The sequence below is a fragment of the Prinia subflava genome, chromosome 1 (genome assembly GCF_021018805.1).
Source record: "Prinia subflava isolate CZ2003 ecotype Zambia chromosome 1, Cam_Psub_1.2, whole genome shotgun sequence".
Taxonomy (NCBI): domain Eukaryota; kingdom Metazoa; phylum Chordata; class Aves; order Passeriformes; family Cisticolidae; genus Prinia; species Prinia subflava.
This window is the reverse complement of record NC_086247.1, coordinates 7,185,657-7,207,951: the sequence shown is the minus strand read 5'-3', so window position 1 is coordinate 7,207,951 and position 22,295 is coordinate 7,185,657. Positions and strand designations below refer to the sequence as shown.

The following is a 22,295-nucleotide window of genomic DNA, read 5'->3' as shown; positions in this document are numbered from 1 at the left end:
CTTCTGCATGGAGTGGATTAATTTGTGAGTGGATTATCAAAACCACAGATGGAGGGAATCTAGTTATTCCTTACAGCTGGGCAGGTGCCCAGGTACCACATTACCTGGTTGGAGAGGTGCAGCTACCCACCCACCAGAGATCTCTGAAAAGGTGAGCTGAAGCCACAGAACAGACACTTCACTGCTTATTTCAGGAGGACAGAAATACTTCCTGAAGAGTGTAGAAGGAAGATTAATGATCAAAATGAGACCAAACCCTGTGTAATGAATGAGAAATTTGGAGGCTAAGGGTCCCAGACTCTATCAGTTTCTGACCTTTAACCAAAGAGCACCTCTGAATTGCGAAAAAGGCTGAACAAGGAGGTCATTAGTGTCCAGATGCTGCAGTTGCACATCTGTAAATGGATACCTTTCTTGAAAGGAAAGCAAAAATTGATGGGTTTTCACAGCAGACAAGTTTTGGAATATGATGCAGCATTTGCAGTCAGTCTCATGCACCTCTGAGAAACAAATCCCTGTGTTGATGTACCTACAAGATAAATCAGCAGTAGCCCTAGAACACTTGGGCTGAAATAGCAATAAATACTCCCAGGACTGCAGGATACGGAGCTCTCACTGCCATTAATATGGCAGTGGCACAAGGAGAATTCTGCCTGAGCTGGCAGTCATTTGCTCCTGTGGGAAAACCTGCACCAGGGACTGGGGATAGCAGCTACACGAGGACTACCCCCCTGAGGACAGTACCTTGCTATGATGGAGTTGAGCCTGTCATCATTTTAAGCCCTAAGAATCTTAGGGGAAAAAAAGGAACATTACAGAACACTAGCTGAGTTTTGGAAGAGATTCAAGGAGCCTACAAAGCTGACAAAATCTTGAAAAAGAGCTGTTAATTTGTGGAATGAGGGTCTCTCAATTGATATAACAAATCTGCTACTGATGATTTTGGATTTGTATGTGAATACATTACTCCACTAAAGATTGGTAGATTGATCATAACAAAACTCCATAGCAATGTTTGCACCTTTTCAAAGGCAGAGTTGTATGATCACATTTATAATTTGGCATATATAAGAAAACAGCACAATATCATTTGAGGCTCTTGAGCTGAAATTTGTTGACAGATCTCGGTCTGCTCCTCAAACTTGCTATATATCTGATTTCAAAATATACAATAAATAAAGGACAAAATTTGTACACTTTTAATGTACAATTGGGTGTTGCTGGTCTTTAATACTCACTGAATTAAGTATTTCTCAATGTGACCACAACACTGAGAAAAATGTTAAATAAGAAAAAAAAAAACAACACTCCACTCCACACACACACACACACACACACACACACACACACACAACTTCAACTGAAGTGCTGTTAACTGTGACAACTTTACATTCTTATTAATATTCTTGAGGAAGGCAAGGCTATAAGCCTATGTCTTAGAGAAAAAAGATCAAGATAATCAGCAAATGCATCAAGAGTTATAGAGCAACATGAATGGATGGGTGCTGAGAACACATCTTGCCACAAGACGATGGTAACAAAATTCTTCAATAATGAAATAATCCCCACAGCATTTTTCAAGCTGTTAGAAAGCTATCTCCACCAAGTTCTGCAGAAGTGATCTTCAAAAGGGTTATCTTTTCTAGTGTAACAGAGCATGCCTAAGAGCACTGAGTCCCTTCAAAGTGTGTCTGTCAAGCTCCAGTTCCTCACAGAGAGCACTCAGCTGAAGCCCAGCCTTTCCTTGCTGGGTGTCCAGGCCAGTGCCACTGAGTACTGGAGCTTATGCTGACAGCTTGGAATGCTTAAGTGTTCTTCTGTTGCTGCCCTGAGAGCTTGTGTGAGTGCTTCATGTAATCCCATCACTCTCAAAACAGCCTTTAAAAAGCCCCTGTTGCAGATGAAGTATTTCAGAGCACTCAGAGCACAACACAGAGCCCCAGAGAAGGTCCCCTGCACCTCAGCTCCAGCTCTTCAGGTGCCCTGGCCATAGGTGATGACAGAGGCCCTTTGAAGGCTGAGGTTGCAGTAATACCTGGATCACATTCTCAGCATGCAAGTTTTCCTCTGGTAAGAATGAAAGTTATTTTTCCTCTGCCTTGTTGGGCTACCTGCCTTTTAAATGCCTTTGAAGGTTTTTTTGAAAGACCAGAACAGAAGTGACGCATGCAGAGAGTTGGATCTACCTTTTTTAGAGACCAGCTGCAAAGTCCAATCAGCTATTTAAATTTCAAAGTCATTCACTTCCTAATATTTGCTCAACACTCCTATTAGCCAATTTGAGAAAACATAAGAAACTTAATTCCTAAATAAAGGTAGGTTTCTCACTGAAAGTGTTGTTTACATTCCATAAAACAGAAATTTAATTAGGTACGTAAGTATTCCCAAACCTAGTGAAAATAAATTAGTCCAATGCTATCACAAATTTTCTTGTTTATGCTGTTTTGTTATTAAATAAGGCCACTTACATAATAATCACAATGCATTTCTCTTTATATAAATGAATTAAAATTGTGCTAAGAAAGCATCAGCTATATTGCATTATCCATTTATAGTGCTCTGAAGAGAATTTTATTTCTCTAAGGCATGTGTTTCAATATAATTCAAGGGGTAGGCATACAAGTATACAGTCACAAAAAGAAATATTAAAACCCTCTACTAAATATTGGCACTCACAGAACATTTCCAGGGAAAGTTCCCACAACTCATCAACACAACATTTGATTGCATAATTTTGTAGAGGAATAAAGGGTCAAAGCCTGCTCCAACATCTATTCAGAGCAACAGAAATTTATTTTCTAACCCCATGAGATCAGAATTAGACCTCCAAGTTACACTTCTGAGGAGAGAAGAGCTCCAGAAACCTTCACCATAGTTTTCATGATGTTCAAACTAAAATTTTCCCAAAGATTCCTGCACTAAACTGATGTCCCACTAAAATACAACTCAGCCAAAAGGATGTGATATACCTAGGACACAGCTGTGCACATGTGAAGGAGGCTACAGAAAAATGTGCAGATGTTCAGATGGACTTTTCTGCAGTCTGGCAAGAAGCAGAACTCAGCTCACAAATGATAAGCACCTGCATGGAGTACTTAAGCATTTTTTTAATGAAATAACTATTAGTAAAAACAAATGCCAAGCTGACATTCATTATGGACTTGAGGACTAGGAGCAAAAGCTGTTTTCCAACTGAGTGCTCGATCATTAAATCAGAAGTGTTTTTGTTAATTGCTTCCCTTTGCAGCACCTTGCCTTCTTGACTGCACAGCAGCACTGCTCCAGAGGCAGAGGTAACACAGCCAGACCAGTGACAAAGTGAAAATTTACTCTCCTCAGGAAGGGCAAATAAACAATCAGAGCTTGAGCATCTCACACCCTACCAACAGCTATGCTATTACATGAAAGGTCAACAGCATAATGGAATTTCTAAGCATCCTTCCAAAGAAAAGAATAACTTACATCCCAAAATGTGCATGAAAGCAGACACAGGCACCTAATAACGAGTGGTGGATCTGGGTCTGAAGTGCAATTTTACAGAGGTGCTAATGTTGCAGTATCAATTACATACACAGACTTAAAATATTTTCAGAGACAAATCTCTCTGCTCAGCACAATGAGTATGGCAAAAGCCACTGGGGGTTGTAAATAAACTCTGGTACCTACAATCAGCATTGTTTAATTCCACACTCTGCCTTTTAATGTTACCATGAGCTCATTCATAATATAAACTGTACTAAAGCAATTTGAAACTGCCCAGCCCCTTCCTAGGTCCCATGACACTGAAGTGATTGGTCATGTCACGGTTTGAACTTTGGAAGAGCTCAATAAATGCCAATAAACATCAAAAAGCTACAATAAAAGCCCAAGGAGCAAAAGAGGAGTCCTGAAAATCAGAGAATATATACAAAGTTTTGGTTTAGAATCAAGCCACGCCTCAATTCCCAGGCTTCAAAGGTAACAATCTTCCCTGTAAGAACAATGTGTAGCAAATACAGAAGGCAAGAGGCAGCACATTCACACTCCCCATCATCATCTGTCAGGGAATAACCAATCCCAAATTCAGTGCAAGACTTGGGTGCTGCATAGAGAATAAGGTGGGTGGCTATACAGTGATATGTACAAGAATGAAGGGAAAGCTGCTTTTCAATACCCATCATTTGTAGTCTACAAATAGTGCCAGGATCCAGCTGAAATGCAGCCAGAAGGAGGTGATGAAGGACACGCATCCACACAAGGAACTGAACTGAGATTTCAGTATCCTCTGTCTCCAGAGAAGATTTAATTTTAATATTTATTAAGAATTGATTTTTCAAATTACAATTAAAGTAGATCTCCACATTTAACTGTGCGTAGATATGTATTTGAAGAACTGGTCCTTTTCAGTGAGATATGCATGAAGTAAATATATCAAGCAGTGGGCACAAAGACCAATATGAGAATTGCCAAAATCAGTGACTAAGTAAATTCTAATACATGAATTTTTCAATCCATTTAAATAAATATATTTGACAGTATGCATCATTAAGCATGCTTCTGAAAGATCTTGCTGTGACAATGGTTTTAATTATGAAATCCATTTTCGCAGTTCTGTTTAGAATTATGAAAATGATCTTCCTGGTGGGAGCTGTTGGACATTCAGCACACTTGAAAAACAGGTACTTACAGAAGGATAAAGGAGAGCTAATTGTAGATTCTCTTAAGTGTTCTTAGATACCAATTACACAGATTTTTGCTATCAGATGGGCATTGTAAACATCATAAATTCAAAAATATCTAAAAAGAATATCTATTATGTGAATTTTCTGCACCTTTCACAACAAACTCAGATTTCATTTCAAATATTCACAGAAGGGGAGGACACAAGAGGGGAAATCTTTCCTTTTTGTGTCATCTCTTCTGTTTGGTTTTAAAGTCCTCCAGAAGTAATTGCTTATGAAGAGTAGGAGGTGAAGTGTTGTTCTGTTCCAAAAACCTTTAAAGTAACTTTAGCTGTTGGAAATACTGGCCAATAGCCTACCAAGACCTGGTTTTAGCACATAGCACTCCGAGCTGGAGGGCTTTCTGAACGAGACAGGAACCTTTAAAACATGATCTCTCTGTCAACACAACAGAAAATGGTAGATGTTCAACTGCAACCAAGTGAAGATACCAGGAAAAAAAATCCTTTTCAACAACTTAAATATCTTTTGTCTGTAGTAATTAGGAAGAACATATTTTCATTTTACAAGTCATCTATTTATGAGGGAAGAGGATTCAGATTCATAGAATGAAGTAATGTAACAATAGTACCAAATTTATTCTACTCACTCAAACCCCAAAGGATCTGAAAATCCTGGGAAAACCAAAGAGAAAACGGATACAGACACACTTTCCTGGAAACAGCTCTAAGAAGGTCCAAATATCCACTTGCTCTAAGTCAAGTATTCCCAGATGTGTGCAGAGAGCACACAGGTAAGAACCCTGAGCTATGTCTTCAGGTATTACTACAGAATTGCAAACACTGAAGAAGACACTGATTTCAGACAAACACACATTTGGTTTGCTACTCACCAGATCTGTGTGAACTTTAAGGTGTGCCTGGAGCTTGTATTTATCTGGAGTGGAGTAGTCACAATGTTCTGTGGGACATTTCAGTAAAATATTGCTGTGCTTCTGAATGACGTGACGCTTAAGGCAGTTCTTGGTGATGGAAGAATAATTGCACTGGGAGCAGTAATATAAATGTTCTCGAGTGTGAGTACGGACATGCATGTCATAGTGCACCTGGTACCAAAACAACTTGCCTGGAAATGAAATTAGACATGAAGAAAGTAATTCCTAAACAATTGTGAGTGAAAATTTTAAAAAAATAACTGATTTTCTTTCAGGACAAAACACAGTGTTTGAATCCTGTCCCTTTTGTCCTTAATGAAAACTTGTCTAAAGACCCTTTGCTATTGAAAATATGTTTACAAATCCACCTTTCCCCAAAAAGATCATATTGTACATCTTGAAACAGCCTAACAAAAGCAGCTTTAATAAATATCAATGATCCATTTCCTAAAGAAAAAGTCCTTTTACATCTGTTCTCTTATGCAAAGAATCTGAATGCAACTGTGCACTAAAAGACACTGTCAAAATATTTTTTGTTACTTTCTTTCATGTTACTCCTTCTTAAAAGTTTTTTTGGCATAATGGCACCAAAAAGCTCAGCGCAATTAATCCAAAGTACAATGTTACGGTGTTTCAAAAACTTGTTCTTTCAGACTTTGATTCCTTTCCCTTTTCAAGAATGAAACCTGCAAAATATATCCAAATATATCCCTGCTTCCTTTCCAGTTATGTAAACACAAACATTAGAATAAGTGGGAATGGTGTGTTATTCAAGCTTTCATAAATTAAAAAACCCCAAACAATAACAATCAGGATAGTCTTGATCTGATACCATGTAACTAAAAGTTTCATCTCGAAGAATCTGGTTCAAAACAAGACACAAAATTATGCCAGTATATATGTTTCTATTGTACAGAATGCATATTACTATACATCCTCCCACACTATATGAAAAAACCTGAATTTTACACTAAGCTGATAAAGAAGCTCAAGCATTAAAGCGTGGACTGAACTAATGCTGATCACATGCCTAAATCTGCTGTGCTTGGCCCCAGTGAAAGTTGTGACTTGGGGAGACACACGTGGACAGAAATAATCTAACTCTACCAAATTTCACATCAACAGAAAATTGAGCCTTGCAAGGTACTGCTTTGCTGTATTCCACTAGTGGGTTTTTTTGAGGAGATTTGAGTCATTTCACATTATTTGTACAGCAGAAAGTAAATCCTACTGGACCCAGAATCCATACTGAACTATAAAATTAATGCTGCTGCAAAGACACACAAATATATCAAACACTGTAAACCACAGGAGCAGGCAAAAGATAGCTCACTGCATAAGATTTAAAAAAAACCCAAATATAATTCCACTGCTCCTTACCGCAGTATTCACATTCCAGGTCTCCATAAACCTTCCTTATCCTCTCACGCAGCTCAGTGTTCATTTGTCTCTTCTGCAGGCTGTCCAGGATCTGCATGAAGGCCACGGATCCACTTCCCCCGTTGGCTGTAGCTGTGTTGGAAGAGGCTGCCTGGGGGCTGGAGGCTGCACCAGCTTCTGCTGCTGCCAAGGGGTCTCTGAGTTCTGTCGAATTTTGAACGGGTGGATTGCTTGTTTCTGATTCACCAGGAGGAACAGACTGGGTTCTCTCTTCAAGGACTGAAAGGTTCTCAATCGTTGTGTTGTTCTGACTCACATTTAAACTTTTGTCTTCAGATAGTAAAAGATGAATTTCTTCACCCTGCTCGTTTACAGAACTGCACTGATTAACTTCCTCTTCATTTGGAGGAGAATCTTTTAACTCCTCAGGACCAGCAGTGCCATTTTTCAGCAGGAAGCAATCTGATGCTGCACAGGGCTGCATGTCTGGGACTGCTACGTCTGTTGTCTGACACAGTGTCTCCTCTACATTCTTCACCAGAGGATTTTCCAATTCTAAGGAAAGGACTGCATCAATTTTTACATCACCATTATGCTGACCATCGTGGTTCACATCTGCAGCTGCTGATTCACCTTCAGAAGCAGATGGCTGTGGGGTGCTAACAGCATCAGCACTCGTGACATCTGAAGGTTGTGTCTGCTGCTCAGCAAGGGCTTCTGGCTGGATGTCACCTCCTGGCTCAAGCAGGCAGAAGCTTTGGTTGATAGAACTGTTAAAAATAGAATCTTCCTGCAGATCTGCGTGCACATCTTTGATGTGAGCACGGAGCCTCACAGAACTGACAAACTTCTTCAGGCACACAGAACACACGTATACAAAAGGATGCTTTCGAACATGAAGCTCCAGGGCTTGGTATTTAGTGGCTCCATGACCACAGAGCTCACAAGCAAAGGGTCTTTCATCACCATGAACAAGCATGTGACGGTCCCGGTCCAGCTCGTTCTTGAATTTGCGCTCACAAATATGGCAGTCATACAGAAGTTGTCTTTTGCCCTCTCGTGTCATCAAGCGAAGCTCATCAAAAACATCTTTCACCTTTTTATCTTGAAGGTCGTGAGTTTCCTTCATATGCTTGATCAAATTTTTAACATCTGAGTATTTCTTTTTGCAGAAACGACAATGCTGCTTGATTTTCTTATGAACCCTTTCGATATGGACTTTGAGATGGCCTTTGCTGAGACAAGTGAAGGGGCAATAATCGCAGCTGAACTTCTCCCCGGTGTGCTTCCGCAGGTGAACGTTCAGGTTGGCCTTGATGGCACTGGCATAACTGCAGTAAGAACACTTGTAAGGCTTCTCATTTGTGTGAATCCTCAGATGTGCTTGGAGGGAGTGCTTAAATTTGAATACCTTGTTACAGTATTCACATGTAAAAATCTTCAGCTGAGTTGGACCCAACCTAAAAAAACCCAAACAAACAGTTATATTTACAGTAGTGAACGTTGGTAATATAATGTGTCGAAGTTGCTCCTTTATTTAAAGGTCTCAGAATACCCCAGTTTCACGAAAATGGGTGGGGAAGCATTTAATTCATCTTCTGCATGAACACAAATATAAGTATTTCAAAATTACCTGCTTGTTTTCATTGCCTGTTCATATGGGGTTTGCTGAATGGCATATTCTTGATATCCTTTTCGTTGTGATGGGTCTTGGACTGCAATGTCTGGAGCTGTGGGTTCACTTTCATGAGGAGAAGCCTCAAGAGGAACAATTTTTCTGGCTCCTAAAGGAAGAATGAAAAGAGTGCTCATTAAAAATCTCATACTAGAAATGTGCATTGTCTATAATAGTTAAGTGTAAATCAAACAATAAACTCTGTAATCATTAGTTTGACTGTTTGAGTTTCTGTGGTCAATGATGGATACACTTCCAGAAGCTACCAGTACTTACACCACAGTTCTGCTTAAATAACTTGCCAGGACTGATAGTTCAAAGCATCATTCATGGTGCTTGATGCCTGCTACAAGGAGATCCTACATCCAAATATTTCCACCTTTAAAAGATTGTAAGTCTTCTAAATAAAATTTGAATCCTTCTGCTTCTGCTTCATAACACATCCTCTGAAAAATTACACCAAGCTGTTTAATCAGTTGTACAAAAATGGCTGCAGAAAAGTTTAGTCGAAAGACTTGAACTCCTTATATTTTGGTGCATATTGTCATCCCTCAGAATAAAAGAATATGTTTGGAACAGTGATCACAGCTCCAAGCCTGACAGAGCTCAAAGGTGTTTGGACAATGCCCTCAGGCACATGGTGTGATTCTCAGGGCTGTCCTGTGCTGGGCCAGGAACTGGACTCAGTCTTTGTAGAGCCCTTCCAACTCAGGATGTCTGATTCTGTGTTCCATGTGCAGTTCTCAACCTCCACTGGGAGCAGAAGGGGCTATACTGAATGGATTAAGCCCAGATTCCTGAAGATATTATTTATAAAATATAGGCAGTATTTACATAAAGTCTCTGAAACCACAGTGTGGGTTACCCAACAACATGTGTGAAAGACTTAGTGACATTACATGGAGGAGAGAAGTGCTGTAGACAACAAGGAGAAAAACAGAGATTCTGTGGGTCCTTCACAGTGATTTTAAATGGGAAATTGAGATATTTTGAGAATAGGCCATTTGGAAGTGTGTAAAGCTATTGAAGCCTTTCCTATCAGACTGGACATCAGACAACTCTAAACAGAATAGCTAAACTGTAATAGCTCTGTTGTTCACTAAACTGGTTGTATCTAAAACCAGCTGTTTTGGACTACTGTTTTTTAATAATGCTTTGAGTTCTGTAATAAAGTTTCTGCAGGTCCAACAGAACCAATCTTCCAAGTTTTCACCCTAAATGTTACCAAAACATTACAACTTCTATTTTTCTTATTCCTCCATCTCCCACAAACGTCAGGTTGTCCACAGGACTGCATCTCCCAAATAGCACTGTGGTAGCCCAGTAAGGTGGGACCTTGTCATTACAGCACAGGAGCCATGGTTCAGTCTGTGGGTTCAGTCACAGAATAGACATTAGACACCAGAAAAGTGTTCTGACACTTCAATACTTAAAATAGAAGCAAATTCTATATTTAGAGTGACTCAGTTTAAATAAAATAGGTCTTAAACTGCTTTATATGCATGATTGCCTCTTCCAGGCCTCCTGTTTCCTGAATGTGAGACAAAAATCCTCATTATATGCTCCACACTAACTCTCCTCTGTGCCCTTCTGCATTTCAGGATGTTTGAGCATTTCCTAAAAGCACTGCTGAACTGTTTAATAGACTTTCGTACTACCACTATAAAAATTTAATCACCTAAATTGGGTGAACTAAATATATACTCTCTAGATAAACACTAACTCACCAGTATTTTGCATACTTTGGGTGGGCAGAATGCTCCAAGGTTATCCTCATGTTACTGCCTCTAAATTACCTATGCAGTTCACAGAGAGACAAATGTCTTTAAAAACTTGAAGAGGGAGATTCAGATTTTTAGACATGCCGATGAAGTACCTGCTCACAAAAAACAACCACGTCCCCTAGTGGGACGTTGCTACTTTCCACCCTTAGAAGATAGGGAAGCATTAAGAAACATTTGATGTCTCCATCCACTTGGGATGCTGACTGAGGGTGCCAACAGACCAGCAGCCACACCAATCACCACTAGATCACAAATTAATGACTGCAGCACATGCCCAGGAAGCGACAAAATTGGTTTCTAGGCTCTACCCTGCCTAGTCTCCACATGCCCCAAATCCCAAAAGAATGCCCTCAATATTCAAGCTAGAGAAATGCCTAAGAAAAAGCATACACATACAAGGTCTTATTTTTCATTAAAAACATCATATGCCAATAAGGAAGATAAAGGTCTTCCTGTTTCCCTAGGCAATCATTTCAAGAAGTCAAAGCATATAAATATCAGGGATAAAAAAAGGAAGAAGTTTACTGTACTGATCATTTCTTTCAGAAAAATCCTTCCTCCAGCACTATCGTATCTCTATTTTAAAGACAGAATCGACTTTAGTTTACTAGACTTTATTTATGCCTTTTGCTTTCCTCTTTTCAGTCAATATCATCTAAGTAAATCTGCCTTCAGAAGAATAAGATTTGAGTTCCTCATGACATTCTGACAGCAGCTTCTACAGATAAGCACTACCCAGTGAGTCTCATCTCTGGCTCAAGCTCAGAGATGGCCTCCAGCCTCTTGCATTCTCTCCTCTAGAAAAGCAGCCTGTCCTTCACTACAGAGTTCTCCAATACTTATCAACAGTCTAAAAGGTAATAGAATTATTAGGAATGGATGAAAAATAAACCAGGAAAGAATATCAACCTGATTCCTATTAATTCAACTACATTCTGCAAATGTCCTAAAGCTTCAAGTATGGATCACAAAAAACGATAAAGAAGAACTAGAAAACAGTAACAAAGACAAAATCAGAATTTTTTGGGGGGGAAAGGGATACAGAATTCAGAGACCTTCAGCTTGGAAAAGAGGTAATTGAAAGTGAAATATCAGAAAAAGCTCTGTAATTAGCAATACTGTGAAAAAAAGTGTGAATAATCATTATCTCACAACCCACAAAAAACAGTTCAATACAGACTTAAAACAAAATAAAGCAATATGCATTTTCACCCCACATGTAATTAAGTTACGGAACAATTACTGCATAATGTCACAGAGACTGAAAATATAAATGCATTCAAGATGGGATTCAGACTAATTAATTGATACATATTAAATATGAAAATCTAGATGCAAACACCAGCTCAACAACTGTAAGGACCCATAAGACTTTACACAATAAGTGCCTTTTTTCTTTTCTATAGAGATGCTGCAAGCTGCCTTTAGACCAACTACTTTTGTCTTAAAAAAGGACTTTAGCTGAAGTATAAAAAATGTCTTCATAATGTAGATACTCTGGTCTGTACAATCGAAATAATGTGCTATGGGTATGAAGTGAATATTTGTTTCTTACAATCTCTTTTTGAAGGAATGTGTTTTTCCAGCTTCCACCATACCCTGTGAAATTGTGCTCCACAAGTGTGTGATCCATAGTAAGACAGTTCTGAAAGTGAAATCCTCAGAAACCAACCCTACCCACAATCCCAAAGCTCTCCATGCAAACCTATCTCTAACCCTCAAAATAGAGCTAAAAAAAAAGCAAAAGGACCATTTAATATTTGTGTAGGTTAAGTCACTCTGAAGTTGAACACATTTTAATTTAGACAAAAATAGAAACACAGACTCATGTATGGGAGGATGAAAATTCCTCCTTTCACCAGAGCTGGACATTAGATTGGCTGGGCTAAATCAGACTGGAAACCCACGATAACATAAACACCTGCTCACACTCAGAGGGGAAAGTTTTCATTTTCCTAACCTTGCCTAATTCAACATTTGCTCTAAGTCAGCACAAGGATAGCATCTTTTCTCTGGCTCTCCATTCAACTACGTGTTAGTGATGCCTGAAAAGTACAGAACCTTCATGAAGAGAATTAGAGAGGGGATCTGCCTAAAATCTACACTGTATCACTCCTTCTGCAAATACATTATTAATCTTCTAGTGTGTTTTACCACAGAAGTGCATCAAGAGGCACAATGATCCAAAGGACAGAAGGCTGGGGTTGGAGAACAGCACTTGCTTGTGACAGCAGTCTGTACTTACTGACCAAGATACTTTGAAAAGGGGTACTCCCAATCCTCCTTTCCCCAGGAGGCTCATTTTGCCTGATATTAAATCCATTCAGATGTGTCATAAACCCACAACCACCATTCCATCAGCTACAGAACAGAAATTATCTTAAACAAAAAAGACTGTTATCAGCTAAGAAACCTGCCACCAGTTACACTGAGTCTCAGAACAATAAGCAAAACTACATTCTTTCACTTCTTCCCCACTGCCCAAAAATTTCAATGGAAGAGGGAACAAAGTGTTCATAGATTACAGATAGAATCCTCTCACACAGCAGCATGAAGAGTCAGCTGGACTTTTATGGACAGCAGAAATAAGGGAGAGAAAAGCCTTCACGGTGTTGTATTAAGAAATTGTAGTTAAAAATACTCCAAATCCTTTAGAAAATAAAAAATAATTATTCTCAAAAAACTGAATACTTCATGGTATTTTTGTATTTCTTTTGTAATTTTTGGTATTCCAAAAAAATAATCTACCATTGACCATCTTCACAGGAACTTAAAAAGAATCTCCTAGTAACAAGCTAAGTCTTTAAAACATTACAGAATTTACATAAAACAATAATTTAAATGTTTACATCTCTCCTGAATCAAACTAATAAATTTGTTTTAGACACCTTGATAATTTCCAGAATTTAAACATGGGAAATAAAATACATTAAAAATCCAGAAGATGGAATATTTGGCCGAATTTACTCACTTGTTTTTAAAAATAGACTATGAAATAGTGTCTGCCATTCAAAACAATTTTCAGAAATGCATATAATTGTAGTTATTCCCTCTCTTAATTGTGATGCTTATGAAAAACTGTCCTGTGTTTGATCCGGTATCTTGGTGTGTTCATGAACTCTGCACTGCCCCTCTTCAAGGTCAACACATCCTGCAGTTATAGAATCAGGGAATGGTTTGGTAGGAAGGAACCTTAAAGGTCATGTAATTCCCACCTCTCTGCTGTGAGCAGAGCAGAACTTTCCACTAGACCAGACTGCTCAAAGCCCAGCCTGGCCTTGAACACTTCCAGGGATGGGGCATCCACAAATTCTCAGTGCAAACTTTTCCATGCCTTACCACCCTCACAGTGAAGAAATTCTTCCTACAACCTCATCTCAAACCACTCTTTTTCAGTCTGAAGCTATTTCCCCTTATCCTATCCCTCCATGTCCAGGTGCAAGACCCTGTGCTTGGCCTTGCCCTGCAAGAGCTTTGCCCAGGCTCACCTCTCAAGCTTATCAAGGAACTTCAAGGCCTGCAGTAAAGAAATCTACTACTTTTATTCAGACTGTATTTACTCTGTGGTTAATGCCAGCTTTCAGATTTCTATAGCTGTAAATTTATTACCTTTCATATGCCTCCCAAGCAAACATTACAGAAGAGGAACACCTGGGAAAATCAAAGTTGCCCAAATGTCCTTTCTGGGAAGTTAAAAACAGACTGATCCTGTTTGTTCAAAGGAATTTTGAAGACATCAATTTAGTCATAATCTAAATGATATTAAAGCATTGTCCCAAACCTCATTAGTGTTTAGCAAAGTTATAGCAAAGTGTTAATGCAATACTTCTAAAAGATTCTTTTATTTAAGAGGCTAAAAATACAGTCTGAGTAGTTCCTTAATACTGGGAATAAAATACAGCTAACTCTTAAGGCCTTCTCTATTTTTCTAATTGTCATCTTAAATCTTCCAAGAGAATTTGACTGCAATGGATACAAAAAGGGATATTTCCATACATCCTCAAAACTAGGTAACAGGTGGATACAGATTGTTAATGCTTGCAGAGAAAGGACTAAGTTTAGATAGTGCTTAAGGAACTTTAAACTTTATTTTCAACTTAAATTTACATATGGTCTAGTACACAGAAAGCAGAAGAGAAGGGAGAACTATTTTATCTATTTATATTCTTCAACAGCAGTCTATAGCTGTAACTCATCTCTTCAGCACATGATAGATCTCCAGAAAAATGACACTGAAAAATACTGTGAAAGATATCTATTAAAAACTCCAGACATTTAAGTATTACTGAGAAAGGGAAACTGTATAAGAATTGCTAGTGACATCAAGATATAGTTAGATTGTGGAAATTAATGGAAAAAAATAGAAAGAAAATCAATGAAAAATAAATTCAACCATAATTGCATTAAATGAAATATCTTTCCTCTGAATCTTTAGAGTTAATCACTTCTATCGTATCTTCTAGAATTTCCAAATTCTAAAAAGTTGGGTGACAATTCATAACTTCTTGCAGAGTGCTAACTTTTTTATTACACATAATTTAGCAGGGAACAGGAATGGAATAAAATTATTAATTGTCAGTCAAATAGATGAGAGGACCTTCAGAAACTGCTGCAGATTCATACTTGACCATAAATCCTTTTGGCTCATTAAAGTCTTCTGAATGTTTGATATACTACGCCCAAGTATCTGCAAAGTTGAAGTTATTTTAATATTTTGAGTACCTCAAAAAGCATATGTGCAGGAAAGCCCAAAATTTTGGTTGTTCAAAGAAAAAATTTGCTAAGTAATAATTAAGGCAACAATATCCACTACATTTACATTTCCTCTCCTGCACCATATACTTCCCACATTTGCTTCATTATCTATATTTATTCTTACTTCATTTGTCTTTTTAGGCCACTTTTGTAAGGAAATGGAGCTGTGATTGCATTATCCACCACGTCTTTCCTTCCCCTCTCGGAAATTTTTCTAGTCCTTGCCAGAAATGTAAGGTCTAAAATAAAAACTCTTACAGGGTGCATAAAATTTAGCACCAGGAGAGGAGAATCTCCAGTTATGGCTCTTTCTAAAAGCCCCGAGGAAGGGAGATTTGTCTGTATGCATAAACCAACACCTAAAGGACCCCACTTACACCTCCATAAGCCCCTGAGCCAGCATATCACAGATCTCAATATCAACATTTACTAACAACACAGAGAATCCTGCTAGCCTCCAACTCACAACAACAAAATGAAGACCTCAAAGTTGTTCTGATAGCTACAAGCAAAACAAATACTCAGAAATGTTAGCCATAACGAAAAGGAGAACAATAAAAGTAAAAAGCTGAAAATAATGTACAAAACCATTAAAAAGAGATTCTGTCAGTCAGAATGGTTAAGGGTTTATAACCAGTTAATGGTTTATATAAACAGTCAAATGCAAATCTAGTGTTAACTAAATCGTTTGAAACCTTTAATCATATTCTAATCATAACGTAGAGCTTGATTTTCAAACATATAAACACTTTCCTGTTCTCTGGTCAGTGTGATATCATTTTCTTCTTTAAAATTATTCACAGACTAAACATAACTGATGTTAGTGAATTACCTGAGTTTAACTACAGCCAGCTCCAGCATTTCTTGTACCTATGTAGAAATGTAATTGAAATTCTACAATTATGTAGCTGCCAGATGCAGAGACTCTGTATCAAGATAATCAAATAATGCTAAATATTTTTCATACATTAAATATTCTAAGCAATTTAGGCCAGTGAATATTTTATACAGTGTTGGCATCATTTAAAAATATATATATATAATTGGTGATTTTGATTACCTGGAATAGTTTCATGGGCTGTCAAAACCACACTTATAATAGGATTTTTAGCTCCTGAAACCTGTTCAGTCTCCTTAGTTGATGCTGTTTTCTCTGTTTTCTGAACTCTGGGCCTCTTGGGAGTTTTTTCTCGCTCATCTTCCTTCCTGTCAAGGTCAACGTCAGAATCATTACCTAAAGAGCAAACATCAAAAAGAAGGTAACTATGTACAAAGGCAGTGCAGGTAACAAAGTCACTAACACTGCAAGAATAAACGAGGAGAAAATTTATTCTACAACAGAAAGAAAGACATTATCAAAACAAGATGTGCTGCATGATCCCTAAAGGGGAATCTTTTTCCCCTCTATTCAATAAAACTAGTATGAAATTTATACAAAGAAAATAAGAGAAAAAAAATTAAAATTTAAAAAATGAACTCTCAGAAACATGTTTCATTCCCATTGTTGTGGATGTCTGTGAAAATGCTACAAACTTCATTGAAGTGCTTGTGCTTTTGCAATAAATGAACAATTAATTTTTCTCTTTTCCATACTTAATTGTTCTGACAGTCTTAGGATTATTTCTTTTAGTACCAGCTTCATTATAAATCTTGTTTAATGGAAAGTCTTTTGACAATCTCTTTGGATTAGACCTTCTTCTTCTCTTTTATTGTAAATCAACAGCCAGAAACATAATTTTCTTTTTAGTGTTGATTCAAGATCAACCTCCTTAATTGGATACGTTTGCAACCTGTTAACTAGAAAGTCACACAACAGTTGTATGCAAAACACTCTTGTGAGATAAAAATGAATACCCAGTAATCAGCCAATTTCTTTCTTAAACAAAATGAAGAATTCCTTTACTGAAATTCTAAAAAATAAAAAGTTAAAAAAACCAAACAAACAAAAAAGTTTTTATAGATAAATAAGTCTTTATAGATAAATAATTAGCAGCATAGATCAAAAAACAGAGAACTCTTAAGTGTATACCAATAAAATTTCTTATATGAGATGAAGTGGTAGAAGATGCAGACAAGAAAAAACAAAGTTGGCAAATTAAGGTATTATGCAAACGTTCAGGAGGCAATGAAAAAGGAAAGAGGAAACTAATGGAAGAAAATTATAAATAAACCAAGTGGGTTTTTCTTTTTTTTTCTCTCTCAATCTACATCAGTTGATTCCATCTCCAGAGTAAGTAATTCCATGTATATACAAAATATGCTGTAGCTACTGTAATGAGATAGGGAAACAAAATATAAACTAGAAACCAGTAAGAGCCAAGCTGTAGTGTGTCCAGACTTGTTTCTGACATGCAAACAGCAGAAGGAGTAAAGGTACACAACATGGAAGTGGCTGTTTTAATTCCAGTAATATTTTGTGAATACTCAGCTGAGATTGAAACAAAGACTGTCTCTGTGGCCTGACTGTAATGGAACAAAGGTTTAAAGTGTCCTGGCTGTTCTTACAAAAATGAAGGACACAAGCAGAAGCTCAAGCAGCATGGGTAGGGCTGATCATATAACCTGTATAAACCACAATTTCTTTACTAGACACAGAACCAGAAGGAAACAAAGTGTGCAGGAAGAAGTTTAGCTTTCTCAGGCATCCTGAGAAAGAAATCTGTACACTGACAATTGGCAGTGACTGAATACTAAACTGTAAGCCTGAAATTCATATTTAGAATGTCCAGAATGAGGAGCAACCACAAAGCAAACTCAATTCAAACACAGCCAGCCATGATTCTGCCCAGCTTCCAGCTCCTCTGCCTGCAGACCCTCCAACTTTTCAGCACCTACTAATAATGCCTTTAATTTCATTACAAAAATCCCTTGATCTATGCCTCTTCTCAACTAGGTTTTTCTCTGTGGGCTTCTATGATTTTTGAAAATACTGTTGCTTTATAGGTTGTCTTGGGTTGCAATATGTAACCAAAAATGTGTATTTTATTTTCCATCTGTTGCAACTGGTTGGGGAGGTGTGTTTTCTCTATCTTTTGTATAACCCATTCCTCATAACTCTAGGGGGAGGGGGCGGGTGCCTTCTGCTAATGGGCAGCTGTTAAAACCAGGTGGGGCAGTGTTTTTATCTCTTCCATGACCCATCCTCCCTCCAGGGGGATATCTGCTGTTAATGGGCCATGGAGGCTCACTGCATGGCTGATACAATTACATCATCCATTGGGGGATGCTCCACCCATGGGGAGGAGCCAAACATTCCTTCCTAAATAAAACTGAGAGTCGGAAATACCTGGTTTTTCACTGGATTTCTCAGAGGAAGACCAGACCCATCTCATCACCACTGGGCCTGCAGAAGGAGACTACATCTTTCTATAGGATCATCTCTGCTCCATCAGAACCACATTTGTCACTCCAGGAGGATTTATTTGGACTGCATCTAACACCCTGACCAACAGGATGTCAGGTCATATTCTGACTGTCAGGGTTTCTAGGATTTTTTTCTTGTTTGCTTGGTTTTTCTTTTCTGTACTACTATATTTGTATTTTTAATATTCCTAGTAAAGAACTGTTTTTCCTATTCCCCTATCTTTGCCTGAAAGCCCCTAATTGCAAAATTATAATGATTTGGAAGGAGGGGGTTTACATTCTCCCTTCCAGGGGAAGCTCCAGCTTTCCCTGGCAAACATCTGTCTTTCCAAACCAAGACATAGGTATAAAGAGGTTCATAATGTCCCCATTTAACACCTTAATACAGTTGTAATTTACTAATTTATACTAAAAGCACATAGTTCTAGCACTGATATTTTTCTGCAATACTTGAGAGGGATATATGAAGTAAAGAAAAATCCCCTTCAAGCAGAACCTGCTTGTGCAGTGGTTTCTTTTCGTGTGAGCTGAGCAGGGGTGGAAGGAAACAGTTGGACTCTATCTTACAGATTTTTTCCAACCTTGGCAATTATATGAAACAAACATGTATTTTTACATTTTCTTCATTAAACAGCCTCTGTTAGTTCATTAGCAAGAATAAAGTAAATCATCACAAATTTCTCACCAGGATCAGGGTACCAACACAAGAAAGCCTTCTCATAAAGAATCAGAATACACAGTTATCACAGAATAAACTGAGTTGGAAGGGACCCATAAGGATCATGGAGTCCAACTCCTGGCCCTGCACAGAACTGTCCCCAAGACCCATACCATGTGCCTGAGAATGTAACCTGCTTATTGAATTGTTTTTCCCTGAGGGCGCTTCACATACTGGGTTAATTACTCTGCTTTTGTTCAGTGGGCACTAAGCAAAACTGAAAACCATTAGGAAAAAAAACTTAAAAGATTTTATATACCAGTGGACAAAACATACTTTAGCTAAAAGAAATCCAGAACCCTATACTGGAACGAAAGCTCAGATGAAGAGAAGAGATTTTTCTCCCCTTTGCCAGGGATCATGTAATTCCTAGTAGTTACATGAATAGAATCTAAGCACCTTACCACTAAACTCTGCTTTCTAAGCATTAGAAAGATTCTAACCATTAATCAGTTTAATAAGGAAGTAAAGTGGCTGAAGACAAATAACAAAACCATTTATCACCTTTTCATGTTAATATGCAACTCTATTAAATTTCGAGTATTGGAATTCTACTAAAAAAGGAGAACCACAGATTTGAGTTTGTCTGTGATCCATGTTAGTGAATAACTGTGACCATAATAATAAGCCAACAAATGTTTCATTGTTTTTCTTTCCTGACATGTCTCTGTCAGACAAATCAGTTTGGCAGTTCTTCCAGTCCAAACAAGCGTCAAGGTGAAGAGACGTATTACAATAAATATTGCTGACTGTCTCCCTGCTTTCAGAACAGACCACAAATACTATTTTAAAAGACTTAAAAACAACACACAGAATTGCAATATAAAAATATTTCTTTGTTAAAATGGTGCTGTTTCATACTCATAGAATATTTGTGCATGTAGGCTAAGCACTAACAAATACAGCCACACAAAAAAATTTTCATACAAAACCCAAAGCTGGTAAGTACTTCAAATAAAGAACTGAATTCTCAGCTTCCTATACGAATCAAATATCTCACTTTTCTTAATATGAGCTGAGAACACCCAGCCCCTAACAGAAGGACTACATTTAGTATGAGCAAAGGTGTGAGGAAGCTACTCAGTGCCATGCAATCTCAGTTAACACAAAAAAAGCCCATACGTAGATAGGTGAGAAACAGCAGTGAGAAAACTCCACTGATTTCCTGATCATACATCTGCTACTAGTGCTGAGGATCTGTAAGAACATTCTCACCCTCACGTGATATCTGAAAAAAATCATCTCTCTACAGTGACCTAGTTCTGATACTTAAACATTAAAATTTATTCACTAATTTGATGCCTGTTGATGGCAGTAGCCCCATTCTACCCATCTGAAAGGAAGAAACATCTTCCAGAAACAATTTGTTGATAAGGAGCTGAGTTGCACACATTGCCAACACTTTTTGCTACAAAGAGAACTATTTTGTGGTCTGTGTGTAACATCAAATCACCAAATGAACAAACACCTTAAGTCTCAATGACAGCTACTTTGTTCCTGAACTCTCTCTACACAAAAAAACCCAAAAAACAAACAAACAAACAAACAAACAAACAAACAAGGAAAAAAAAAAAAAAAACACCACAAAAACCCAAAACCAACCAACCAACCAAAAAACCCTGAAGTGGAAGGTGTGCTTTAGGAAAGGATTAAAAGGAACACAAAAGTATGTTTTAATGAAAAAGAGCTTCAACTTTGACCACAGGGCTCAAATAGCCTTTCAATAGAATGTGGCCATTCCATCAATATTTAGCTGCCTTCCTGGAAAAAAAATCCTTCACCGGATCATGGATTACAGTGTCAAAAAAATGCTTTGTCCATATCAACTAGGAGAGTTCTGCTGTATAATAACTACCATGGGATATAAAGGAACACCCTTGGATGATTTTAAGATGATTTATGAAAACATGGAGTATATGCCAGTTGAATACCTAAGCTGAGTTTCTCCAGGCAGTAAAAGCCTTTTCTTGCTCCTGCACGGGTTTGTTTAGACAACCTGTCTCCCTCTGCACCTCCCTTGCTAAGCAGTCAGCTCAGCTCTTTGTCAGCTGGCACCTGGATCCAACAGATGGATGAAGTGACCTCCCCTCCCAGCGTCAGGCGCTTCAAACGCCGGCTTGTGTTTGTGCAAGAAACACAACACTGAGCTGCCTCTAACAGGATTAAGAAATGGTCACGTCTGTTGATCAGCAAAGCTGCTGCCAGTTCTGAATTAATCAGGGCTTCCAGAGTCCCATCGAACTGCATCGTTCATCTGTCCCATGACTCTGCTGGAGTCATTAATTGAAGGGACTGCTCTCAACATTTGTACTTGGATGTACAACATTTCAGAGGCATAGCTACACAGCCTTAATTGGCATGTTTTTAAACCATTCTTCATTCAAATTACTGATTTTTAACCTCTAAAAAGTGGTATTTCATAGCAGGAGGAGAGAGGCTTGGAAAAAAGAAAGTGAACTGGCCACGAAATTAACACAGGCAATTGTTTCTTCTGCAGAGAATGACATCTTACTTGCAGGAAGAATTAATTTAAATTAGAATCCAGCTGATGGCAAAACCATTTTAAACTAAGGCCAAAAGTGACATCTTTAAGATATATGTAGGCTCCCACTTCAGTAGGATTGAATGGTTCACTCCAGAGAAGGGACTGTAATCTGTCTTCCACCCAAACGCCATTCCCCAGCCATTAAATGTCCTCTCTTGTATCCTGAAAGCCAGATCCAAATCATTAGCCAGAACTGCTAATTTTGTTTAACCAAAAAGGAACAGAAATAGATGTACACACAGTTTGGTTTACAAAACAGCAACTTGTTTAGGCAAGTAAGCCCTCTATGAAAAAAAATTTACTAAGCATGTACATGGGGAAATTGGAAATACAGTGGACATTTTTTAATCCTGTGCTGAACTGGCTTTGTGTGGCCATTGTTTTGGTAGCAGGGGGGCTACAGTTTGGCTTGTCTGATGGAGAGTTGGGTTTATTCCTCATTATCCTGCTCTGATTTGATTAGTAATAACTTAATTCCCC

General features: G+C 38.1%; 1 protein-coding gene across 1 annotated transcript in view; it reads right to left on the bottom strand.

Moving 5' to 3' along the window:
- The window catches only part of ZFAT (zinc finger and AT-hook domain containing), a 77,866-nt gene that overhangs the window by 35,540 nt on the left and 20,031 nt on the right, over nt 1-22,295 (bottom strand). The window contains exons 4-7 of the mRNA XM_063408819.1: nt 16,250-16,423; nt 8,609-8,759; nt 6,976-8,435; nt 5,554-5,786 (exon numbers count right to left, since the gene is read on the bottom strand). Coding sequence (XP_063264889.1) covers nt 5,554-5,786; nt 6,976-8,435; nt 8,609-8,759; nt 16,250-16,423 — 2,018 coding nt within the window. The remainder of the gene's footprint in view (nt 1-5,553; nt 5,787-6,975; nt 8,436-8,608; nt 8,760-16,249; nt 16,424-22,295) is intronic.